Source organism: Phacochoerus africanus, chromosome 8, assembly GCF_016906955.1.
Source record: "Phacochoerus africanus isolate WHEZ1 chromosome 8, ROS_Pafr_v1, whole genome shotgun sequence".
In the NCBI taxonomy this organism is placed as follows: domain Eukaryota; kingdom Metazoa; phylum Chordata; class Mammalia; order Artiodactyla; family Suidae; genus Phacochoerus; species Phacochoerus africanus.
The window spans coordinates 27,872,197-27,891,764 of NC_062551.1; the positions used below are offsets into that span (position 1 = coordinate 27,872,197).

General features: G+C 51.3%; 1 protein-coding gene across 8 annotated transcripts; it reads right to left on the bottom strand.

Annotated features, from left to right (window-relative positions):
* Positions 1 to 809: 809 nt before the first annotated feature.
* Positions 810 to 15,811, bottom strand: ZDHHC1 (zinc finger DHHC-type containing 1). Of its 8 annotated transcripts, XM_047788795.1 has the most exons (11): positions 15,765 to 15,811; positions 13,895 to 14,137; positions 7,962 to 8,137; positions 5,980 to 6,081; positions 5,443 to 5,567; positions 5,184 to 5,342; positions 4,798 to 4,910; positions 1,925 to 2,007; positions 1,598 to 1,691; positions 1,387 to 1,465; positions 946 to 1,277 (listed from the first exon to the last, which is right to left on the bottom strand). In XM_047788795.1, the coding sequence occupies exons 2-11, from the start codon at positions 14,135 to 14,137 to the stop codon at positions 1,096 to 1,098; spliced, it is 1,356 nt and encodes a 451-aa protein (XP_047644751.1). In that variant the 5' UTR covers positions 15,765 to 15,811; the 3' UTR covers positions 946 to 1,095. The 8 variants fall into 8 exon arrangements, with proteins under 8 accessions (XP_047644750.1, XP_047644758.1, XP_047644751.1 ...); XM_047788796.1 differs by lacking the exon at positions 1,387 to 1,465 and having other exon boundaries at positions 994 to 1,277; XM_047788794.1 differs by lacking the exons at positions 1,387 to 1,465; positions 1,598 to 1,691 and having other exon boundaries at positions 810 to 1,277.
* Positions 15,812 to 19,568: the final 3,757 nt, after the last annotated feature.

Below are 19,568 nucleotides of genomic sequence, written 5' to 3' on the forward strand. Positions count from 1 at the left end.
CCCACCCCCGGGGCTGTCTGGCAGGAGTGTGACCAAGGTCAGGCTGGCTCCACCCACCCGACCCCGCCCTCTCCGCTCTGCGGGGGCGGAGCTGCAGCGATAGTCTCATCCCGCTGCTCTGGGTGCAGCTCAGTGGCCTTCGCAACCCAGCCGGGGGACGAGATTTCTGTAGTTCTGGACTCTGCCCAAAGTTCAAAGCTGGTCCCCACCTCCAGGGAATATCATGCTTCCCAGAGCTGCAATAGAAGACCTTTTTTTTTCGGGGGTGGGGGAGGGGGTTGGTGTCGGTGCAGAGGAGCAGGAAAGGTCCTTTGACTTAGTGATAGTGGAGTCTAGAGCTGGCTCAAGACCACAGCTTTCCAATGAACGTGTGACATCCCACGCCACAACTCCAGATCACTGGGGGCAGGAGGAGACAATGAACGAATCATGAGTGCCGGCCTCAAAATCCTGGTACACCGACATTGATTCTGCTTCCAGGGAAAAGCTCCTGGACCTCTCGATCCGCAGCCTTCATTTATTCCCCACCCCATCCTGTTATTAGCCTAAAAGTCTCTGCTCTCGCTGCTGCCTCCAGAGCCCAAAGACAGCTTTTCCCCGCCTCTCAAGTGCAAACCTTCAAGAAAAATAACCTCCAGGCATCCTTCCAGGACTTTTCCCAATCAGGAGCCCCATACTTGAGCATTTCAGGTCTTTGTGTATCTCCAAATGACAATCTGGGAGGTCACTCACTGCCCCTAGGTTGTCAGTGGTCCGGCTCCAGGAGGGCCTGTGGCCCTTGTCATTAAGGGAGTATGCACTAAGGCAGCAAAAGCATAAAAAAAAGTTTATTGGAGCATCATCGCTGGTGGGACGGGTATTACTGCGTCGTGGGGGAGGAGGCCGATCCTGCCGGCCCTAGGGATCCCTAAAGTGCACTCGTTGCGGCGGGGTGGGGTTGTTGCATAGAGAGTCGGTGCCGCCGCTCCTCTGCCATCCTAATTCTCTGCCCAGCTACACCAGACGAGCCTCCGGGCTGCCCCGAGCCCCGGGCTTGCCGCTGCTCCGGCTCACGAAAGCGGCTGACGCAAGCGCCTGCAGCGCCAGTCCGGACCCTCAGTCCCTGACCACTCCGGCGGCCAGAGCGGCGCTGCCTAGGCGCGTCTGAGCCACCGGAATCTCGTCCATGGACTCGGCTGACGCCGAGTGGTAGGCAGCCGCAGGCCCAGAGGTGTGTACAGGACTGGCGTCCGCGGAATCCGACGACGAGCTGGAGTGACAGCCTGAGGTCCGGGGCCCTGCAGGGTTAGAAGAGAACATGAGACCAGAAGCTGCGACTCGCTTAGGGCCCTACTTTTCTTTCCCTAGGGGCTCCCCAGCAGGATTTGGTCAGGCAGGGGTGCTCACCCGGTAGCCTGGGCAACGGAGGCTCCCGGTCCGAGGTCCCAGAGGTGGGCACCTTATACATGCGCCGCTTCCTCTTTTTCTGCAGAGATGGGGAAGCCTGAGTACTCCTTCCCCAGACTTCACATCTCCAAAAGTGGAGGAGTGGATGGGGGTAAAGGCTTCTTTCCCGTCCCCTTCCACCTGGACAGGGGCCCAACACAGTTCCCCCTACCTGGGATTGGATCCCGGGGGGCAAAGCGAGGGTCTCTGGGGAGGAGGGTGGTGGAGGCTCCACTTGGCCGTGGGTGGCAAGAAACCCAGAGGGGCTGATGGGGAAGTGAGAAGATAAGTGCTGAAGGATGTTGTTCCTTCAAATCCCACCCTGATGGAGGTTCTAAAATAAGCCTCCCTTCCTAGCTGGAAAGCAGCATTGATCTGTCCATGTTGGGCTGGACCAAGACCTGTGTCTTGGCCTTGACCTAACCCCTTTCTCCCACCTTGGGTGGCCCTGACATACCAAAGGGAGATGTGAGGTGGCACACGCCCAGGTCGCACTCACTTGGCATTCACTGCGGCAGGCCTGGCCTGGCCAGGGGGCTCTGGGCGCACATGACCGAAGGTCCGCATGTAGAGCTCTGTATCCTGGGGAAGGTGGGGGTGAGGGAGGCTTGGAGGCCAGGTGTGGGTCCAGGGCCTTCTAGGTCCTGAGCCCACTTCATCTTGGACACAACACCCCCTCACTGGACTCTGTAGGAGGTCTGGGAACAGAGGTCTAGGGCTGTCCTTCAGGCTTCCCAGCTATGCTGGGAAAACCCCAAGGCAGAGTGAGGTTTAAAACACCTATTTGGTACCTTACCCCATCCCCACCATTCGCCTCACTTCATTTGGCTGAACTCCACCTCCTCCAGGAAGCCTCCAGCTTCATGGGTCCAAAGCACCCAGTCTGGGCTGTTCTGGCCAAGTGGGGTTGGAGGGAAGAGGAACTCAAAGAGGCCCTCCTCAGCTCCTGACTCCTCCCAGGGCCCCAATCTCTGAATCATTTTTGTTTTTGTTTTTTCCCTAGTTGGGAGATTTGGCAGTTCACACACCCAGGTGTACACCCGAAGTTGCGAGCTGCGAGCAGAGATCCATGGCTCCCTCGGAGCTGAGTCCTCAGAGCAAAAGCCACAATCTCAGCTGCTGGTGTGGAGTGGGGTGGGGGTGGGGGGAACGAGCGGTCTCCCCAACTCATGCTCAGAAAGGGAAGGCAAGTAGGTGGTGGAAAAAAACAGTGCCACAGCCCCACCTGGCACCATGCTTACGGGCAAGTTCTGTCTTCTTTAGTTGCTGATCTTCACAGTGACCATAGGAGTGGTAGACCCAACCCCAGAAAGTCAAGGAGTCTGAGGCCAGGAGGTAGCAAGATGCCCTAGGTTTGCATCCCAGCACCCAGCCCCCGCTGTGCCCTAGAGGACTGCAGGTGAGGAAACAAAAGCCAGGAAAAACAGCCCGAGAAGGGAGCCTAGCAGAGGGTGTCGGGTGGAGCCAGGATGACAAGGCCCCGCCCCCATTAGGCTGAGGGGAGGGAACTGGAGGACAGCTGTCGCCTGCCTGGCAGTCGTTTCCATGGAGACTCAGGCGTCCTGACTAATGCAGAAATGACACTGTAACAGCAACACCGTCTCTAAAACAAGCCTATGTTTGGGGGCAACGGCTCCAAAATGGGGCCCCTCCCGCATTCCTGCTCAGGGTGGGGGTGGGGAGGCTGACTGTGGGGTGGCCTTGGCAAATCTGGGGAACAGAGCCCAGCTGGTCATAGGCTGGCTACACAGACGCAGAGTATGAACCCACAGGCAAGTCCCATGGCCAATGTCTGCTCAGGCTGGCCCTTTAGGGAGGAAGAGTCAAAGGCCATTCACAAAGACTGAGATGTCAAGGTAATCCTTCCCCTACACATTTCCTCTTTACTAAGGTGTACTTAGCACCCCTCCAAGGCCTAGGAGAGAGGGCCAAAGCCTACCCTAGTGCCCCTGGCTTCTAGAAGGGTACAGCAGAGGGCAGAGCAGCAGTAGAGGATGGTCTCAGAAGCCTGAGGGGCCAGAATGGGACAAGAGCCAGGCCCTAGCCAGCTGGTGAAGTTTGGGGGTGTCCCTATTTAAATCCTCCTCCCCTCATCACAGCTGTTCCTACAATTCTCCCTTAAAGACCTTCAAAACCTGCACAGTCCTGAAGGTACAGGGTACCTCTCAGCTTCAGCTCTCCTCTGTACAATGGAACAAACACATCCCTTCTCCCCTAGGGAAGTCTCCCTCAGGTCATTTGCAGATGATATTAAATACCCTTGCTGCTGACACATCTGGCTCCAAAGCCTAGGCAGGCAATGACTGCAGGATAGGGGCCCTAAGCCTTTAAACCCAGGCAACCCTGGGCCAGCTCTGCCTCAATGGGCACTAGCTGTGAATCTTGAGAAAGTCTCCTGCGTGCCTCTCCGAGCCTCAGTCTCCTCTGTGAAGTGGGGACAAGGATGATGCCACTGCTTACATGAGTTCAGTGCCCAGCACTAGGGCAGATATGCAACAGTGTGGCAGGAGGTCTCCACTAACAGCCTGCACTCCCCCAGGCCTACCCAGGTTTTGCAGCCTGGCCCACTCTTGGCAATGAGAACAGGAGAGGTGGGGTCCTAAGCCTTCCCCCAATCCACCCACCAGCCTATGTTTGTGTCCAGTTGCCATGAGGACTTGAGATCCAGCCCTCAGCCTTCCTAACAAGGCCTGCTGGGCCCCCTGCCTTCTTAGTCCCTGGGGGCTACAAGGACTGGACTATCCCCACCCCCAGATGCTGACCTCAGGAAGCCACAGGGCGTGGGAATGGGGATAGGCTGGTCAGCAGCTGGGCAGGCCAGGCCCGAGCCTGGGCTGAAGGATTCCTGAAGAGACCCTAACTCTTCCCAGACCCAGCCTGTTCTACCTTTCTTGGCCTCAATATTTTCATCTTCAACATATGGTAGCATTACCTGCCTCATGGGCTGTTTCAAGATTTAAACAGGGTAATGAGTATAAGGGCTCAGGGTCACAGGTAGAGAACAGATGGCTCCTTCCTGGAGACCCAGTCACTGGTCCATCCCTCTCTTTCCTGCAGCCCCAAACTGCCCGCTTCCAGGCTCTCATGGTCTGTGCCCTCCAGCACATGCCGGGAGCCTGGACAGGTGCATTCGTGGGGTCTGGGAAACACAAGGCTCCCTCTAGCTTGAGCAAGCAGGCACATGCTTAGTATAGGCTTGCCCTTGTCCCTGCTGCCTCTGGCCCCCGCCCGCCCCCCCCCCCCCCAGCTGCTATTCCAGATCTGCTTCCCTTTGCCCTGACTTGTCATTGGTTACTTGCTGCACAGTCCACCACTCCTCCCACACCCAGGCCCCATCTCCCACTCCCTCAGCCCTGTGGGCCATTTCTATACCTGAATGGGCCGCATCTTGGGGGGACATGATTCGAGCTCCCTGTGGGACCCCTTTGCCTCCTGTGGCGGACGATGCTGCACAATGTACTCATAGGTGGTGAGCTTGTGCCACACTGAGGAGGTGAAGAGAGGGTTCAGTGCAATGGAAAAGGCACTTTGTGGAGTTCAGAAGGTGAGGGGCTACCCAGCCGCAGGCTGAAACTATTGACCCATATACACTAAGCCTTGGAGTGAATCCAGGTCACCATTAAAGAGCCAGCACTGGGGAGGGGCATAGTTTCAGAGCTCCACAGCCGAAACTGGGTACCCTCCTGCAGCATAGGAAACCCCATCCCCTGCGAGACAAGTGTGAGTATATATGTGGGGCAAGGGCCGGGGGCACTCACTGAGATAAATGTGGAAACAGAGCAGGTGGCCGAGCAAAGCTGTGGAGAGCAGGCCCAGAAGGATGAGTAGGGCAGCCAGAGCCAGGATGGCAGGAGCCTGGGTCTTCACAGGGGCAGCAGGCAGGAACATGAACCACACATCTGTGTGATTCTTCAGGACTGCAAGGTACGGGTAGACTGTGCTCAACCAAGGCTGTGGCCAGTGACCAGAAAAGACCCAGGGTTAGGGGGTGGGAGTGGGCCTGGAGCCCAGACTGACCTTCGAAGTGGCGGTTGGTACGCAGCCGCATGGGGTTGACAAAGAACTCCACAAAGACATAAGTGGCCACCAGCACGAGGAGCAGGACACCCAGTAAGGCAGATGCCACACTGTGTAGAAAGAGCCTGGGCCCAACCATGGGCAGCTGTCAGCACCCAGGTGCTCCATCTGGGTAAGGGCCCAGAACTCGGGAAGGCCAGTGACTGGGACGGGGTGCTGGGCCTCTGATCTCACAGCCCTAACTCCTCACAAAACCAAAGGCTTAGGGCAAAGGTGAAGATGGGTGGCCACCCCAATAGCCTCCCCACCTCTCCCTGGGCCAGCAGGAGAAAGACTCCAAGGCTATTCTCAGCCATCCAGGGGGCAGCCATCGACTGGGATCATCACCCTCAGACCAGCACCCACTAACACACACCAGGGCAGGGGTCCGTCCAAGTACCACCATCCTCTCCCCAACCCATATGCAGGTTCAAGGCCCCTAACTCATACACAGACACAACCTCAGGCACCCCCGTGGCCCGGGCCTAGCTCTCTCACCAGTAGTTCCTCTCGCCCACGCAGTTGTTGAGCCACTTGCAGTGGTGGTCGAAGCCGCACACGCACTTGTTGCAGGCGCTGCAGTGCTTGGAACGAGCACTCCTGCGGTGGGGAGGAGGCACAGAGCAGTTGCCAGTTCATCCCTCCCTTTGCTGCCCGGCCTGGCTGCGAGGGTGCGAGGTCGATGTTTGGAGCGGGTTACCCACCAGGCGCCTATATGGTTAGCGGAGCAAGTCTACAGGGAGCGCGCGCGCCCTCTGGTGGGCGGCACTGTGGGGCGCGGGGCACCTGGAGGCTGCAGCGTTTCCGAAGCCAAGGAGAAGCAGGAAGGAGGGGCTGGGGAGGGGGAGGGGAGGTGTACCCAGCTGTGGGAAGAGGAGGAGGACGGCATTATACTGTCCCACTCTGGGACGGTGCGCCCGGGTGATGGTGGTGTGAAACAAAAATGGGGTTTTCTTTCCAATCAAGGACCTCTGTGCCCAGCCAAGAGACAATGCAGGTGTGGGGCGAGGGAGCAGAAGACAGCAAGGCTGTAGGGCCCAGGGCCTGCATTGCTCTTCCCGACTTTCCCATTTTTTTGAGTCCCTGTTTCCCTGTCATTCTTCCAGAAAACTCCAGTCTGTCTGGATTAATCCCAAGGAAGAGGAGCGAGCTGACATCCTGGTGAGCCCTAGGCAGTTCACTGCAGAGGGTCAGATAAGATGAGGCCACATTAGGAATGCAAGCTAGTCTCCTTGCCCCGGGAGGGGCCAGAATAGCCCAGAGGAGAGTGAAAGAATAAGTTTCCACCCCCCTCCCCAGATCAGAATGGAGCCCTGGAATGGGCAGCAACTGCCAGGGCATCCACCTAGGAACAAGGCCCTGACTAGTGTCTAGTGAAGGAAATGATGGTCTAATGCCAAAGTCCTCAGCGACTTAAGGCCATTGGCTCTTTCTTTGTCCTACAGGCAGAACGTCTTCGACTGGCTGCCTGGGTCTTAAGATTAGAGTGTGGAGCTGGCCTTGAACCATACATACTCCCATCCCTGATCCCTTACCTGAGGTTAGGAGATGGGGATGCTCTAGTGAGGAGCCTAGGGAGACAGTCTAGACCAGCCAATGGTATGGGTTCTGTACATTCTGACTCCTCAGTGTGACCTGGAGCAAGTCACTTGGCCTCTCTGGGCCTCAGATTCCTTAATGCATAAGCAAGGATAACAGCATCAGCTCTGGGCAAGGCAGGTTAGGCTATGAATCTGGCTCTGCTGCCCAATAGCCATATGACCAACCTCAGACCACTCAGGCCCCCCCCCCTTTTTTTTTTACAGCCACACCTGTGGCATATGGAAGTTCCTAGACTAGAGGTCAAATCTGAACTGCAGCTTAGGTTTAAGACATAGCCATGGCAATGCTGGATCCAAGCCACATCTATGACCTAAGCTGCAGCTTGTGGCAATGCTGGATTCTTAAGCTACTAAGCAAGGCCAGGGATTGAACCTGTATCCTCATAGAGACAAATATCCACTCCTTAACCTGAGCCACAACAAGAACTCCTGCTCAGCCTTCCTCAACATTGGGCTCTTCCTCCTCTGTGAAGTGAGAAAGACATTTCCCATACTGCAGGGTGGTTGTTCATAAGCACTTACCACATGGTAAGTACTCAAGTGTTAGTTCCCTTCCCTGCCCCTACCTGGGAATGCTTGTGAGAGAACAGGGGCAGTTACTGGCAGAGTTAGTCATTAGAAATGCTTGTGGCAGTGCCAAGTGTTTCCTGCTTTAACTGCTGGAGATGCTATTCCTCATCTGTTTTCAGTCACATTCTCTTCACCTTCTCCTTCACCCAATCTGTCACTCCATCAAGATTCTTGACTGTGTGAAACATTAGGGCTTGAGGCTTTAGGATGACTATAAAGCCTGGACATGCCCCTGTCTGCCTTGAGCTCCTGCTGGAAGTTTCTGGAGCACACTCACTGGCTACACACACCCAATCCAAGTGCACTCACACATCCACGTCACACAAGTTGCAATGCAGGTCTTCAATGACGTGTGCATGTTGGCTGCGGTTGAAGATGGGCAGGGGCCCTGCATAGCTCTTGTCCCGCACGTTGGCATCTGCTGGATCGATGGAAACAGCAGTCAGGTGCACCACGAGGTGGCCAGCAAAGATGGCGCCCATGCACTGGCCCAGCAGGTTAAAGACTCACTCCACACTGCTTACTGAGACCCCACCCCTGCTTCCTGTGGTCAGAGAACTGCTCTCTACCTCCATGTGACTCCCCGGTGCAGAGACTCTGTACCTACCTCCAACCACTTCCTACCTCCAGTCCCCCAAGAGCATGCTGGTCAGACCTCTTTAGCATACCTGTGCCCCAGAAAGAAGAGCAGAGGGGCCATCTGGTAATGGAGCACACAAGCCAGCACTGCCTGCTGCTGCCAAGGAGCCCAATTACAGGGCCCTGGCCTCACTGCTCCAGGCCTGGCACAGGCCCTAGATGGTCCTACCTCAGAATCTGATCAGGTTTTAGATTCTAAATGGTGAAATGAGACTGAAAGAGATCATCTTCTAAAATTAAAGGATCCAAAACATGAGCTCTAAGCTTGTTTATCTTGCTTTCACAGGAGGTCAGCTCTGAGAAAGAAGCAGCCATCCTCTCTCAGCAGCCAGGTCAGCTGCAGAATCATCAGCAGATAGCGCCTCATATACCCATTGCCTCCTCAACCTAGAGTCCAGGTAATTGGAGCACTGGGGCTGAATGTCTGGGATGGCCTAACGTGTTCAGGGGCCGGCCAAGGGCAGCACAGCTAATTTGTGGAGGTGAAACACAAATATTCTAGGATCTGCTCAGCAACTGGACCATATGCTGGAGACAATTATGCTGATAACTTGCTGCAAACTGAATATGTAAAAACTCACTAATTGATTCCACCAGGCAGCCATCCACACTCCATCCTCTCGCTAGCCAAGCAGACAACATGCTTCTATCATTTATCCTCCATCCATAGCTATCCAACCTCCTTTTCTCTTTTCTTCCTCTTCCCAGCAGCCAAATTTCTCTACATGTATGCAGGCCAGGCTCCACTCTGACGTGCTGTACCAGAACTGAAAGATACAATCTCATGGCCCACCACAATCTCTCCAGCCCCTTGGCCTTGGCTGTGGGTCAAACTCTCACCTCTTGCCTGGGTTATTCCGTAGTTTCCCAACTCTGCTTCTCCTATCTAGGTCCTCTTCAGTCTACTCTGTACTTGGTCCTTTTCAGAGCTCTGAAAAGCTTAAACCTAAACCCTTGACTGCTTAACTCTGGCAGTGGCTCTCAATGGCTCTCAACTAAAGTTTACTCTTTAGCTCAATGTCAAGGCCCTTTTTGCTCTGGCTCCTCTCAAACCTCTCTTTTTAGTATCACCAACCACTACTCCTCACCATTCACAGCCTCTCTTCAGACACACTAAATATGGGCAAACATTTAGTTTCCTGCCTGCTTCAACACTTTTCCCACCCCCACCACCCTGGTTCATTCATTCAACTGTTTACTGAGGTCTTTCTCTATGCCAGGCACTGACGGTTATGGCAAGAGCAAGTTGGTCCCTAACTCGGACGAGCCTACAGTCTGGTGGGAAACACGGATGTTAATCAAATAGTGGTTGACTGCAATGTAGAAAGTTCATGGGACTATGTGAGTTTGTGACTGGGTGACCTCATCTAGTCTAAAGGGATCCAGAAAGCTTCCCTGAAGAAGTATTGGCTTAGCTGAGACTTGGAGAATAACAGATAACAGAAACCTGGCAGATAATTTAAAGACAAAAGGGGGCCTGGGTGGGTACTGGGAGCAAGGAGAGTCCCAACTAGAGAGGTGGCTAATGTGTGGTTCCAGGTCAGCTCATTGCTGCCATGAAAGAAAGTGGGCCCATGTCACCAAGTTCTGGCTTTTCAAAAGGAACCAGAAATCTGGATTTGTGTGGATTTGTGTCTGAATGTATGTGGCATCTCATCTTTAAAATGTTGACAAGGAGGCGTTCCCATCATGGTGCAGTGGTTCATGAATCCGACTAGGAACCATGAGGTTGCAGGTTCGATCCCTGGACTCGCTCAGTGGATTAAGGATCCAGCGTTGCCGTGAGCTGTGGTGTAGGTCGCAGACGCAGCTCGGATCTGGCATTGCTGTGGCTCTGGCATAGGCCGGCGGCTACAGCTCCAATTCGACCCCTAGCCTGGGAATCTCCATATGCCGAGGGAAGCGGCCCTAGGAAAGGAAAAAAAGACAAACAAAAAATGTTGACAAGGAAATAATTTTTTAAATGTACCTACCAAAGGACCACTTAAAATAAACCCATTTGTGTGTTCATTATCCCTCAATTTAAAAAAATCTGTAGGCCAGAGTTCCCATCGTGCCGCAGTGGTTAACGAATCCGACTAGGAACCATGAGGTTGTGGGTGTGATCCCTGGCCTCGCTCAGTGGGTTAAGGATCTGGTGTTGCCGTGAGCTGTGGTGTAGGTCACAGATGTGGCTCCGATCTGGAGTTGCTGTGGCTGTGGCACAAAGGCAAAAAGACAAAAAATTAAAAAAATAAATAAAAATTAAAAATTAAAAAATCTGTAGGCCAAACTGGCCCATGGACTTTTTTTTTTTTTTTTTTTTTTTTTTTTTTTTTTTTTTTTTAGGGCTGCACCCATGGCATATGGAAGTTCCCAGGCTAGGGGTCTAATCGGAGCTACAGCTGCTGGCCTACGCCATAGCCACAGCAACTCAGGATCCAAGCCGCGTCTGCAATCTACACCACAGCTCACGGCAAGGCAACGCTGGATCCTTAACCCACTGAGCGAGGCCAGGGATCAAACCTGCAACCTCATGGTTTCTAGTCGGATTCGTTACCACTGAGCCATGAGAGGAACTCCCTGGACTACTAATTCTTGATTTCTCACTTAGCTGGGCATTAAGGAGGAAACAGAAGCCAAGAGCTTCTAGGCAGAGAACAGTGTTGTCACAACAGAGAACAAAAGAGGAAATAATGTAAGAAGATGCTTGGGAGATGGGCAGAGTCCAGAATAGAGAGAGCCTTGAGGATCTTGAAACTTAAAGCAGGAAGAAGCCATTAGAGAGGGTGTTAAGCTGGGGAGTAACTTTATTATATTTGTTTTTTGAAAAGGCATTCTGACAGCAGGGATATAGATGGACTGGCCAATGCGAGAGCATGTGTTTGGAAATAAAATGGTCATCTAGGTAAGAGAGGCAGTGGGGAGAAAAAAAAGAGCAAATATAATAACTCTTTATTTGGCTGCGCCCACAGTATGTGAAAGTTCCTGAGCCAGGGATGGAACCCAAACCACAGCTGTGGCCAGCACCACAGCTGCGGCAATGCTGGATCCTTAACCAGCTGCACCACATGGGAACATCCTATGATAGCTTTTCAGAGGTAAAATCAACAGGATTTGATAACTGACTGGATATAGGTGATAAAGGAAAGAGGTGGAACTAATAGTACCTAGAGAGGCCAGGAGGAGGGAAGGAGGGGAGCTAAGAGCAACAGGTGTGCATCTGGGCCGGTGGTGGTGTTGGTCTGAATGGCGATCCTCCTGTACCTGGTCTGCTGTATGAGCCCCTACCCTATACTTCCCATGTGAGGATTTCCAATCTACATGGCTTCCCTCTAGTTAGAAGCTGAGCACCCAGAGCTGGGGCCCTGTTTTCTCATCTTTGCAACTCTAGGGCCCAGGTCAGTTCTAGGCACAAGGTAGGTTCTTGGCACACACCATTACGCTACCTCATTCCTCAGGGGACCCCGAAGGAGCCTATAAAAAGAAGGTGGAGAACAGAGACCCATTCTAGCCTGGAATTGGGAGTACCAGACCAGGTGGTTCTGTGAGCCTCCAGCATTGCCCAAAGCAATGAATATGGAGAGGACAAAACCCTCAAGCCATTCCACTGCCTTAGAGTCAGGCTGCCTGAGAAGACTTCTGGCCTCACTGGGCACCAGCTGTGTGACCTCAGGAAGTCATTTAACCTCTCTGAGCCCCAATTTCTTTTTTTTGTTGTTGTTGTTTAATTTTTTCCAGCTTTATTTATTTATTTATTTTGTCTTTTTAGGGCCACACCTGAGGCATATGGAGATCCCCAGGCTAGGGGGTCCAATTGGAGCTGTAGCCGCCAGTCTACACCACAGCAACACTGGATCCAAGCTGTGTCTGCAACCTATACCACAGCTCACAGCAGCACCAGATCCTAACCCACTGAGTGAGGCCAGGGATTGAACCAGCATCCTCATGGATGCTAGTCGGATTCGTTAACCGCTGAGCATGATGGGAACTCCCCCAATTTTCTTTTAGGGGAGAACACCTTCCTTAGAAATCATGAGGACTGAATGAGATCATCCATGTACAGAGGGTGGCACAGCGCCTGGCACAGGTAAGTGCTCAACAAATGTTAGTCGTGTTTATTGTTATTTGTTCTAATTCTACTCACTCCAAACCATGTAGTTTAATCCCAGGTACCCTGATGATAGAAATCCAAGTAGTCCCAAGCGAGTAGGGTACCTATTCTAGATCACAGGAGAAATGTTCCATGAAGCATTCTACTTAATAGCACTAACTAAGCCCGGTTGGTCACCTCAGAGAAAATCTAGTAGTTTTCATACAGAGTTGATGATTATGCCCTGGGCCCTAGTGAACCAGGAAGCTTCTCAGCAACACTGCTGGCATCTGAGACCAACAACCTTCTCTAGACTCTTTCTCCACCACCTGCCTTTGTCACATATCAGCCCAGGGCTCTATGGTTTCCCAAAAGAGCATGCTCACATTCATGGCTCATACATTCTGGTGCTCACACACACACATCCTTGTGTGCTCCTTGTCCCCTGCCTGGAAAGTAGGCAAGATTCTTCCTGTCAGGTAGAGGAGGAGGCTGAGACATGGAGAGCTGGCAGAAGCTGCTCAGCCTTGTGCAGCCTTGAAAGGGCTAAGTTGGGACCAAGCTCAGGTACTGACTCTATGCCTGAGACTTTCACATTCTTCCCTGCTAACTCCTTTAGCTCACCATATGCCACCTCCCACCAGAGGCCCAGGAATCATCACTATGAACCACATATGCCAGGGCACACTCTCATGGGCACTCGCTACTCTAGGGTACATGACCACATACTGCACCTCAATCTCCCAGCCTTATAGCCACATCCTCTGCTCCTGGGGATTGTGGCCAGGGCTGGGGTGGTCACATCACTAAGCTCAGGCAAGTCATGTTTGCCACTGTTCCTGGGATCCTCCAGGGTATTGTTATCCCTCCTCTTGTTAATTCAACCCTACCCTAAAAGGATCTGATTTATAAAATCAAGGAGCTCCTAAACAGTCCTGGGCACAGCATAATAATCTCTGTAAATAAAGCCACATCTTAAACGTACTAGGGAAACTTACTATATAAAATAATTCTACCAGGGGTCTTTCCAAAAAGTGAAAAATTATTTCATAAATGGAACGATTACTCTCTTTTATCCCTTATCAAGCTCTGGACACAATTAGCTTAAAGACAGCTTTAAGATTCTCTTCTGAAACTACTCTTCTGGTACCTCAGTTGATGCAGTTCCCATCTGTGTGGGGCTTTCTTTCTTTCTTTTTGTTTTTTTTTTTGCCACAAAAGTTTCCAGGCCAGGGATTAAACCCAAGCTACAGTAGTGACAATGCCAAGTCCTTAACCACTAGGCCACCAAGGAACTCCTGTGTGGGGCTTTAAATGCTCCAAGGTTCATTAGGTTTTTTCCTTCACCCAGTCAGGCAGAGGGGCCAGAATAGGGAGAAGCCACACAGCAGGCAGCTTTTCCCCCCTGGGCAGAGACTGGGCCCATCTCCATTCTCTGAGGCTCTGGAGCCCAGCTTCGAGTCTCTCCTATGTCCCTCCATCCATTGCCCCCACACTTCCATGTACCAATCCCACATTTTCCCAAGGATACAGCATAGCCAGCAGGCACCCAGTGGTGAGGCAGAAGGGGAACAAGGACCCCAAAGCCAATCACAGCAAAGAAGAGGTACAGCAGCCAGGCCACAATCTGGAGTGGGTGAGGGGGCCAGCTCCACCCATTCCGGCGGGACCGTTGGCCCTGCAGCTCCGGGGAGGGTCCGCTGGCCTGTGCAGGCGCTGTCCACACACTCTTCTCAGGGGCTGTCTTGTTAGAGGGCTTGTTGCAGATGTTCATCTCCAGGGGGAGAAAGAGTAGAAAGAGCATTAGCCTGAGGAGGCTGGAGCTGGAGCCCAGAACCCCATGTCTGCAGCCAGGTCTCAGCAGAGGGGGAACAGGCTGGGATGTGGAGCCATCTCCCAGCTACTCTGCAGGAGAATCCAGGGCCCTGGCATGAGGACCCTGGCAGTGGGAGAAGGTGGCAGGAGAGTGCTGGTCTCTAAGCCCCAGAGCTTAGACGGGTCCAGGGTTTATTCAGGACAGGAGGTGACTGCCTGTTACTCTAAATGCTCTGTCTGGAGTTCCCGTTGTGGCCCAGCAGAAACAAATCTGACTAGTATCCATGAGGATGAAGGTTCGATCCCTGGCCTCGCTCAGTGGGTTAAGGATCCAGTGTTGTAGTGAGCTGTGGTATAGGTTGCAGATGTGGCTCGGATCTCGTGTTGCTGTGGCTGTGGCATAGGCCGGTGGCTTCAGCTCCAATTGGACCCCTAGCCTGGGAACCTCCATATGCCTCTGGTGTGGCCCTAAAAAGACTAAATAAATAAATAAATAACAAAATTCTCTGTCTCCACAGCCATCAAAGTTAAACCCAATAAGACATGTTCTCATCTGGTAACAATATCGGGCTGGGACCAGAGTGATGAGAACATACGCTGATTCTGGTAGGATTAGTCACCTCTGTCCTGAGGCCCAAATGCAAGTGTCAGAGAGGGCCCCCCTTCCCTTTGCTAAGGGGAACAGGGAGTGGGAGTACTCAGAAGAGGGGTCTATCTTCTGTCTCTCTGCAAGCACATAATCCCTTTAAGGACTAGGGGATCCTGAACCATCTCTGTGTCTCAGATGAGCTGCCTGGGATTCTTGGCTGGAAAGAGGCCAGCACACAAGAGAGAGGGGAGAATTTCTCATTGGTTCCTTCCAGCAACAGAAATGACCATGTTTTTCTGAGCCTGGTGCAGTGAGAACAGAAAGGTGAGCTGATGCCTTTGACTCACTTGAAGGAGCTCAGGGAAAGACAGGTTTTGGTCAGAGCCAAACCACCAGATGGCAGCACTCCTCCACCCCAATCCCACCATCCCTTTTAGTCCAAGAACTGACCTGGTTAGTCAAAGATAAATGCAGGGCAGGCAAGATGGGCCTGTCATTATGAGCCTAACCTTATGAGCCTATCTTCTGGGCCCGAGGTGAGACCAGAGTCTGGGCAGGCAGTTCCCACTTGGATAGACAGGCCACCTCAGAGCTCTTGGAGAGAAGGTCAGGAGCTGGAAACAAAACCCTGACAGCTGGACTATTCTTTCAGGAGCCCAAGCCTGTGGGTCAGGAAGTCTGATAAAGCCAAAGGGTATGGCAGACCCCTCTGCCCCTCATCACATCTGCCTGAAATGTCTTCCTCAGTTCTCAACCCAACAAAATGTGACTTGAATTTCAGAGCCCACTGCGAGTATCACCTCATCCAGGAAGCTTTCCCTGATGCCCCAAGCGAGTCAGGGGGCCCCCTCGCACTGTCTTTATTGGGCAAGTCACTTTGCCATCTCCATGTCTGACCTCCTGTTAGGCCAGCTCCCCCTAAGAGTAGCTAAGAGTAGTAAAGGTACTGTGGATTTATTCACCTCCCCCCACCCCTCGCTAAGTACCCAGAACATACCTTGTACACAGTAGGTGCTCAGTAAATGTTTGCTGACTTGAAGACATCTGAAATAAAAGGAAAGGTAGGCACAGTAAGTGGTATGGAAACTTGACCTACTCAAAAAGATCATCTGGCCTTTTCTGCCCTACCTTCAATCTGCACAGCCACCAGGCACCTATATCCCCTGCCCCCAGCTCCCCAGCCAGACATTCAACTCAGCCACTCTGCCCTTCATCCCACCCAAGGCCCAGAGCCTCCTGAAACCAAACCTGGAGTATCTGAGTAGCCTCATCTCAAAATTAAATGGAATGACCCTACTTTTCTCCAGAGATTCAACTGGAATCCTTTGGTCATTTGCTTTGTCTTTAGTAAAAAGGAATAAAAGAGCCCAGCTTTGAAGGGTCTAGATTCAAGTCCTGGTTCTGGACTTATTAGCTGAGTGGCCCGAGTTTCTTCATCTGGAAAACAGAGGTAGGGATGCCTACCTAGGACTGTGTACAAATCAGCAACACTGTAGATAAAGCCTTGATACATAAATGCTCCTTAAATGGAAGACATTATGATTAAAGTTAAAATAGCCCTCTGGGGTGTCCTCATCTTTCCAGATTGAAGAATGGGTATTTTGGCAGTCTTGCAAGGGTCAACCATTCAGTTGGCAGAACACAGAGTAGATGAGTTTGGGGTCAGAGAGCAAGATCCAGAGAGAGAGAGAGAGAGAGAGAGAGGTGAGCCCTGGGAAGCTTCAGGGTCAGATCCCAGGTTGAAACCAAGTCCCCCTAAAACTGAATTCCTTTACTGAGATTATAATTAGTCTGTCTATCCAAAACTTTATTCCCTTTCTAGTTCCCTCTGGCCTCAATGCTGTGCTAACCAAACACTAAACAACCAGAGTCATATGACTAAAAGTGCTGTTGTTGATAACATCGTTAATGTACTAAAACTGCTGTTGTCGATAACATCATTCATGTACTAAAATTGCTACTATTGATGTCATCATTAAGGTACAGACTCAGGTTGCTTCTCCAGGGAAAAATGAGCTAACAGATCTCCAGGTCATGGACCATCTGGTCAGAGAATCATAAACTAGAGGCATTCTGACTCCTAAAACTTATGATTAAGAAATGTCACAAAAATGTCACAAGATGATGATTAATTCAAGCCTCTTTGTTCTTCCCTTAAAAAAAAGAAAAAGAAAGAAAAAACCAATAATCCTAACTCAAGTTAGAGTGGACCTAAGGCTTGTCTCCCACTCCCTTGCTTGGCACCCTGTAATAAATGCTCTACTTTCCTTCACCACAGCTCAGTGTCAGTAGATTGGCTTTTCTGCCCATTGGGCAAGCAGACCTGACTTCAGTTCATTAACAAGGTGATCCTAGGAGGCCAGGTGAGTAAGCTTAAGCACTGTTACAAGAGCCACAGGGAGCCATAGAAAGTTTAAAGCAGTGGAGTTGACATAAAGGTGATGGTTGTTTTAGAAAGCTTTCTGGTCACAGTGGGCAGGGAGGGCATGAGCAAGAAGGGAAAGGGGATGGGGGAAAGGCAGCATGACACCACAGCAGGCTGGCCTCATGAGGGCAGCAGCCCTGTGCTTTGGGAGGAGTTAGTTAGGAGGAGCCAATGTCCCCACTGACTCTTTGGTGGGCTTAGAGGACCTTGAGGACCTTGATAAAAGATTCTTCAGGTACCATCTGCTGCCACAGAACAAACCACAGAATTAAGCTGGCAGAGATAGAGGGACAACAAGAGCAAAGAGGCCCCAGGGAGGGGTTCCCTTCGTGGCGCAGAGAAAATGAATCCGACTAGGAACCATGAGGTCGTGGGTTCAGTCCCTGCCCTTGCTCAGTAAGTTGAGGATCTGGTGTTGCCATGGGCCGTGGTATGGGTCCCAGACAAGGCTCAGATCCTGCGTTGCTGTGGCTGTGGTATAGGCTGGCAGCTGTAGCTCTGATTGGACGCTAGCTTGGAAACTTCCATATGCCGTAGGTGCAGACCTAAAAAGCAAAAAATAATAAAAGAGGCCCCATGGAGTGTTTTGGCCAAAGGTAGCTGTTCCCCTGATAAGCTAAGGGCCTACCTGGCTTCTGAGGCAGGCTTCTGTACAGGTCCCTCCCTATCCCAACAAGGTGAAGGCCATTGCTAGGATGACAATAATCTACATTAGCATTCATTTTCTAAAAGAGTAAAATAGCACTTCAAAATAAGGTTAGGCTACCTTAATTCATACGCCTAATTTAAATAAGAAAATGCATACCATTTCAAGTTCTCATTATGAAATGCAGAATAGTTACCTCAGTGATCCATTCCCTCTTGCCCACCTTCTCTCCCACCAAAAAAAATATTTAGAATGTTGTTCTGAGATTCACGAATGGCACTATCAAAAGAACCAGACCGAAGTAAAAAGTACTGGCCCTGGAGAGGCTTGTAGGCATCCCCGCATTCCTGCAAAATGGCTGAGGATTTCAGGAAAGAATCTACTTAATTACTAAAGAGGGTTTGCTGGAGGAGGCCACAGAACTGGGAGGACAGAGTGATGGGATCAGCAGAGAGGTGAAAGGGCTGATGTGGGGGCTTGGAGGGCCTCGGAATCTGAGCTACCACTGGGGAGAAACTGGTTGGAGCCAGGGAAGAGGGCTAGGCCTGGAGACAGAGCCTGGTTCTGGTTTCTGCATCGAGGCTCACAGATTGAGGAACCCAGCAGGCAAATTTCACAAAGCCACTTCTTTGGATCTTGCCTTTATTTATTTTTCAAAAAAGTTAGTTGGAAGGCAATTTGGCATTGTCTACCAAACTTGAGAACACATGTACCCTTCGTCCCAGGCATTCCATTTCTAGTTATTTATCTTTTACATATGTTTACAAAGTACATGAAGATTCACTACAGTCTTGTTTGTAATAATAAAGGACAAAAAACCAATATAAACAAATATATGGCACATCCACACAGTGGAACGTGTATACACCAGCAAAAACAAGGAGGAATGAAATGGCTTTTGATACAAAGAAGGAAGAAAGAAACAGAAAAGATATGGGATGGTTGCAGAGTGTGCTACAAGTGACTGAAAAATAAGGAGGATGGATAGACATCTATGTTACTATATGCACAAATTCTCTCTGAAAAGAAATGCAAGAAAGCAAACACAGGGGCTGCCTTTGAGAAGGAGATCTAATGGCTGAGGGCAAGAGAGATTTGCTTTTACCATATATTCCTTGGTGCTGTTTGGATTTTTTTTTTTTTTTTAACCATGTGCATGTACTACATCTAGAAAAAAAAAATACGTCAAATAAATAATTGAGGGGAATTCCCGTTGTGGTGAAATGAGATTGGCAGTGTCTTGGGAGCACTGGGACGATCCCTCATCCAGCATGGTGGGTTAAGGATCCAGCATTGGCACAGCTGCAGCTTAGGTTACAACTACGGCTCAGATCTGATCCCTGGCCCAGAAACCGCATATGCTGAAGGGCAGCCAAAAAAAGGTTGAGGGATGTCATCTCTTACCTTCTTGGCCCCAGTGCGATACCATGTAGATCAAATGCGCTCCTGTGGTCTAGGGCCTGGTACCGTGCTAGACAAACAAGGAAATCCTGACCAACAACCATGCAACAAAAAAGCACTCATTTTTAGTCCAGCACTTTCTCACTCTCTAAAGCAATTCTGAATTGTTCAGCTGAAACTGTCCCTATGAGCTGCTGGGGGTTTTGTCAAAGCTGGAATCTGACAACCAGGTGGCAAAACAGAGGAGTAGCTGACCGGAACCTTGTTCCAGTTCTCTGCTGAAGGCCAGCTGAGCTCCCTATAACTTCAGAACCCAAAGTGAAAGGGCA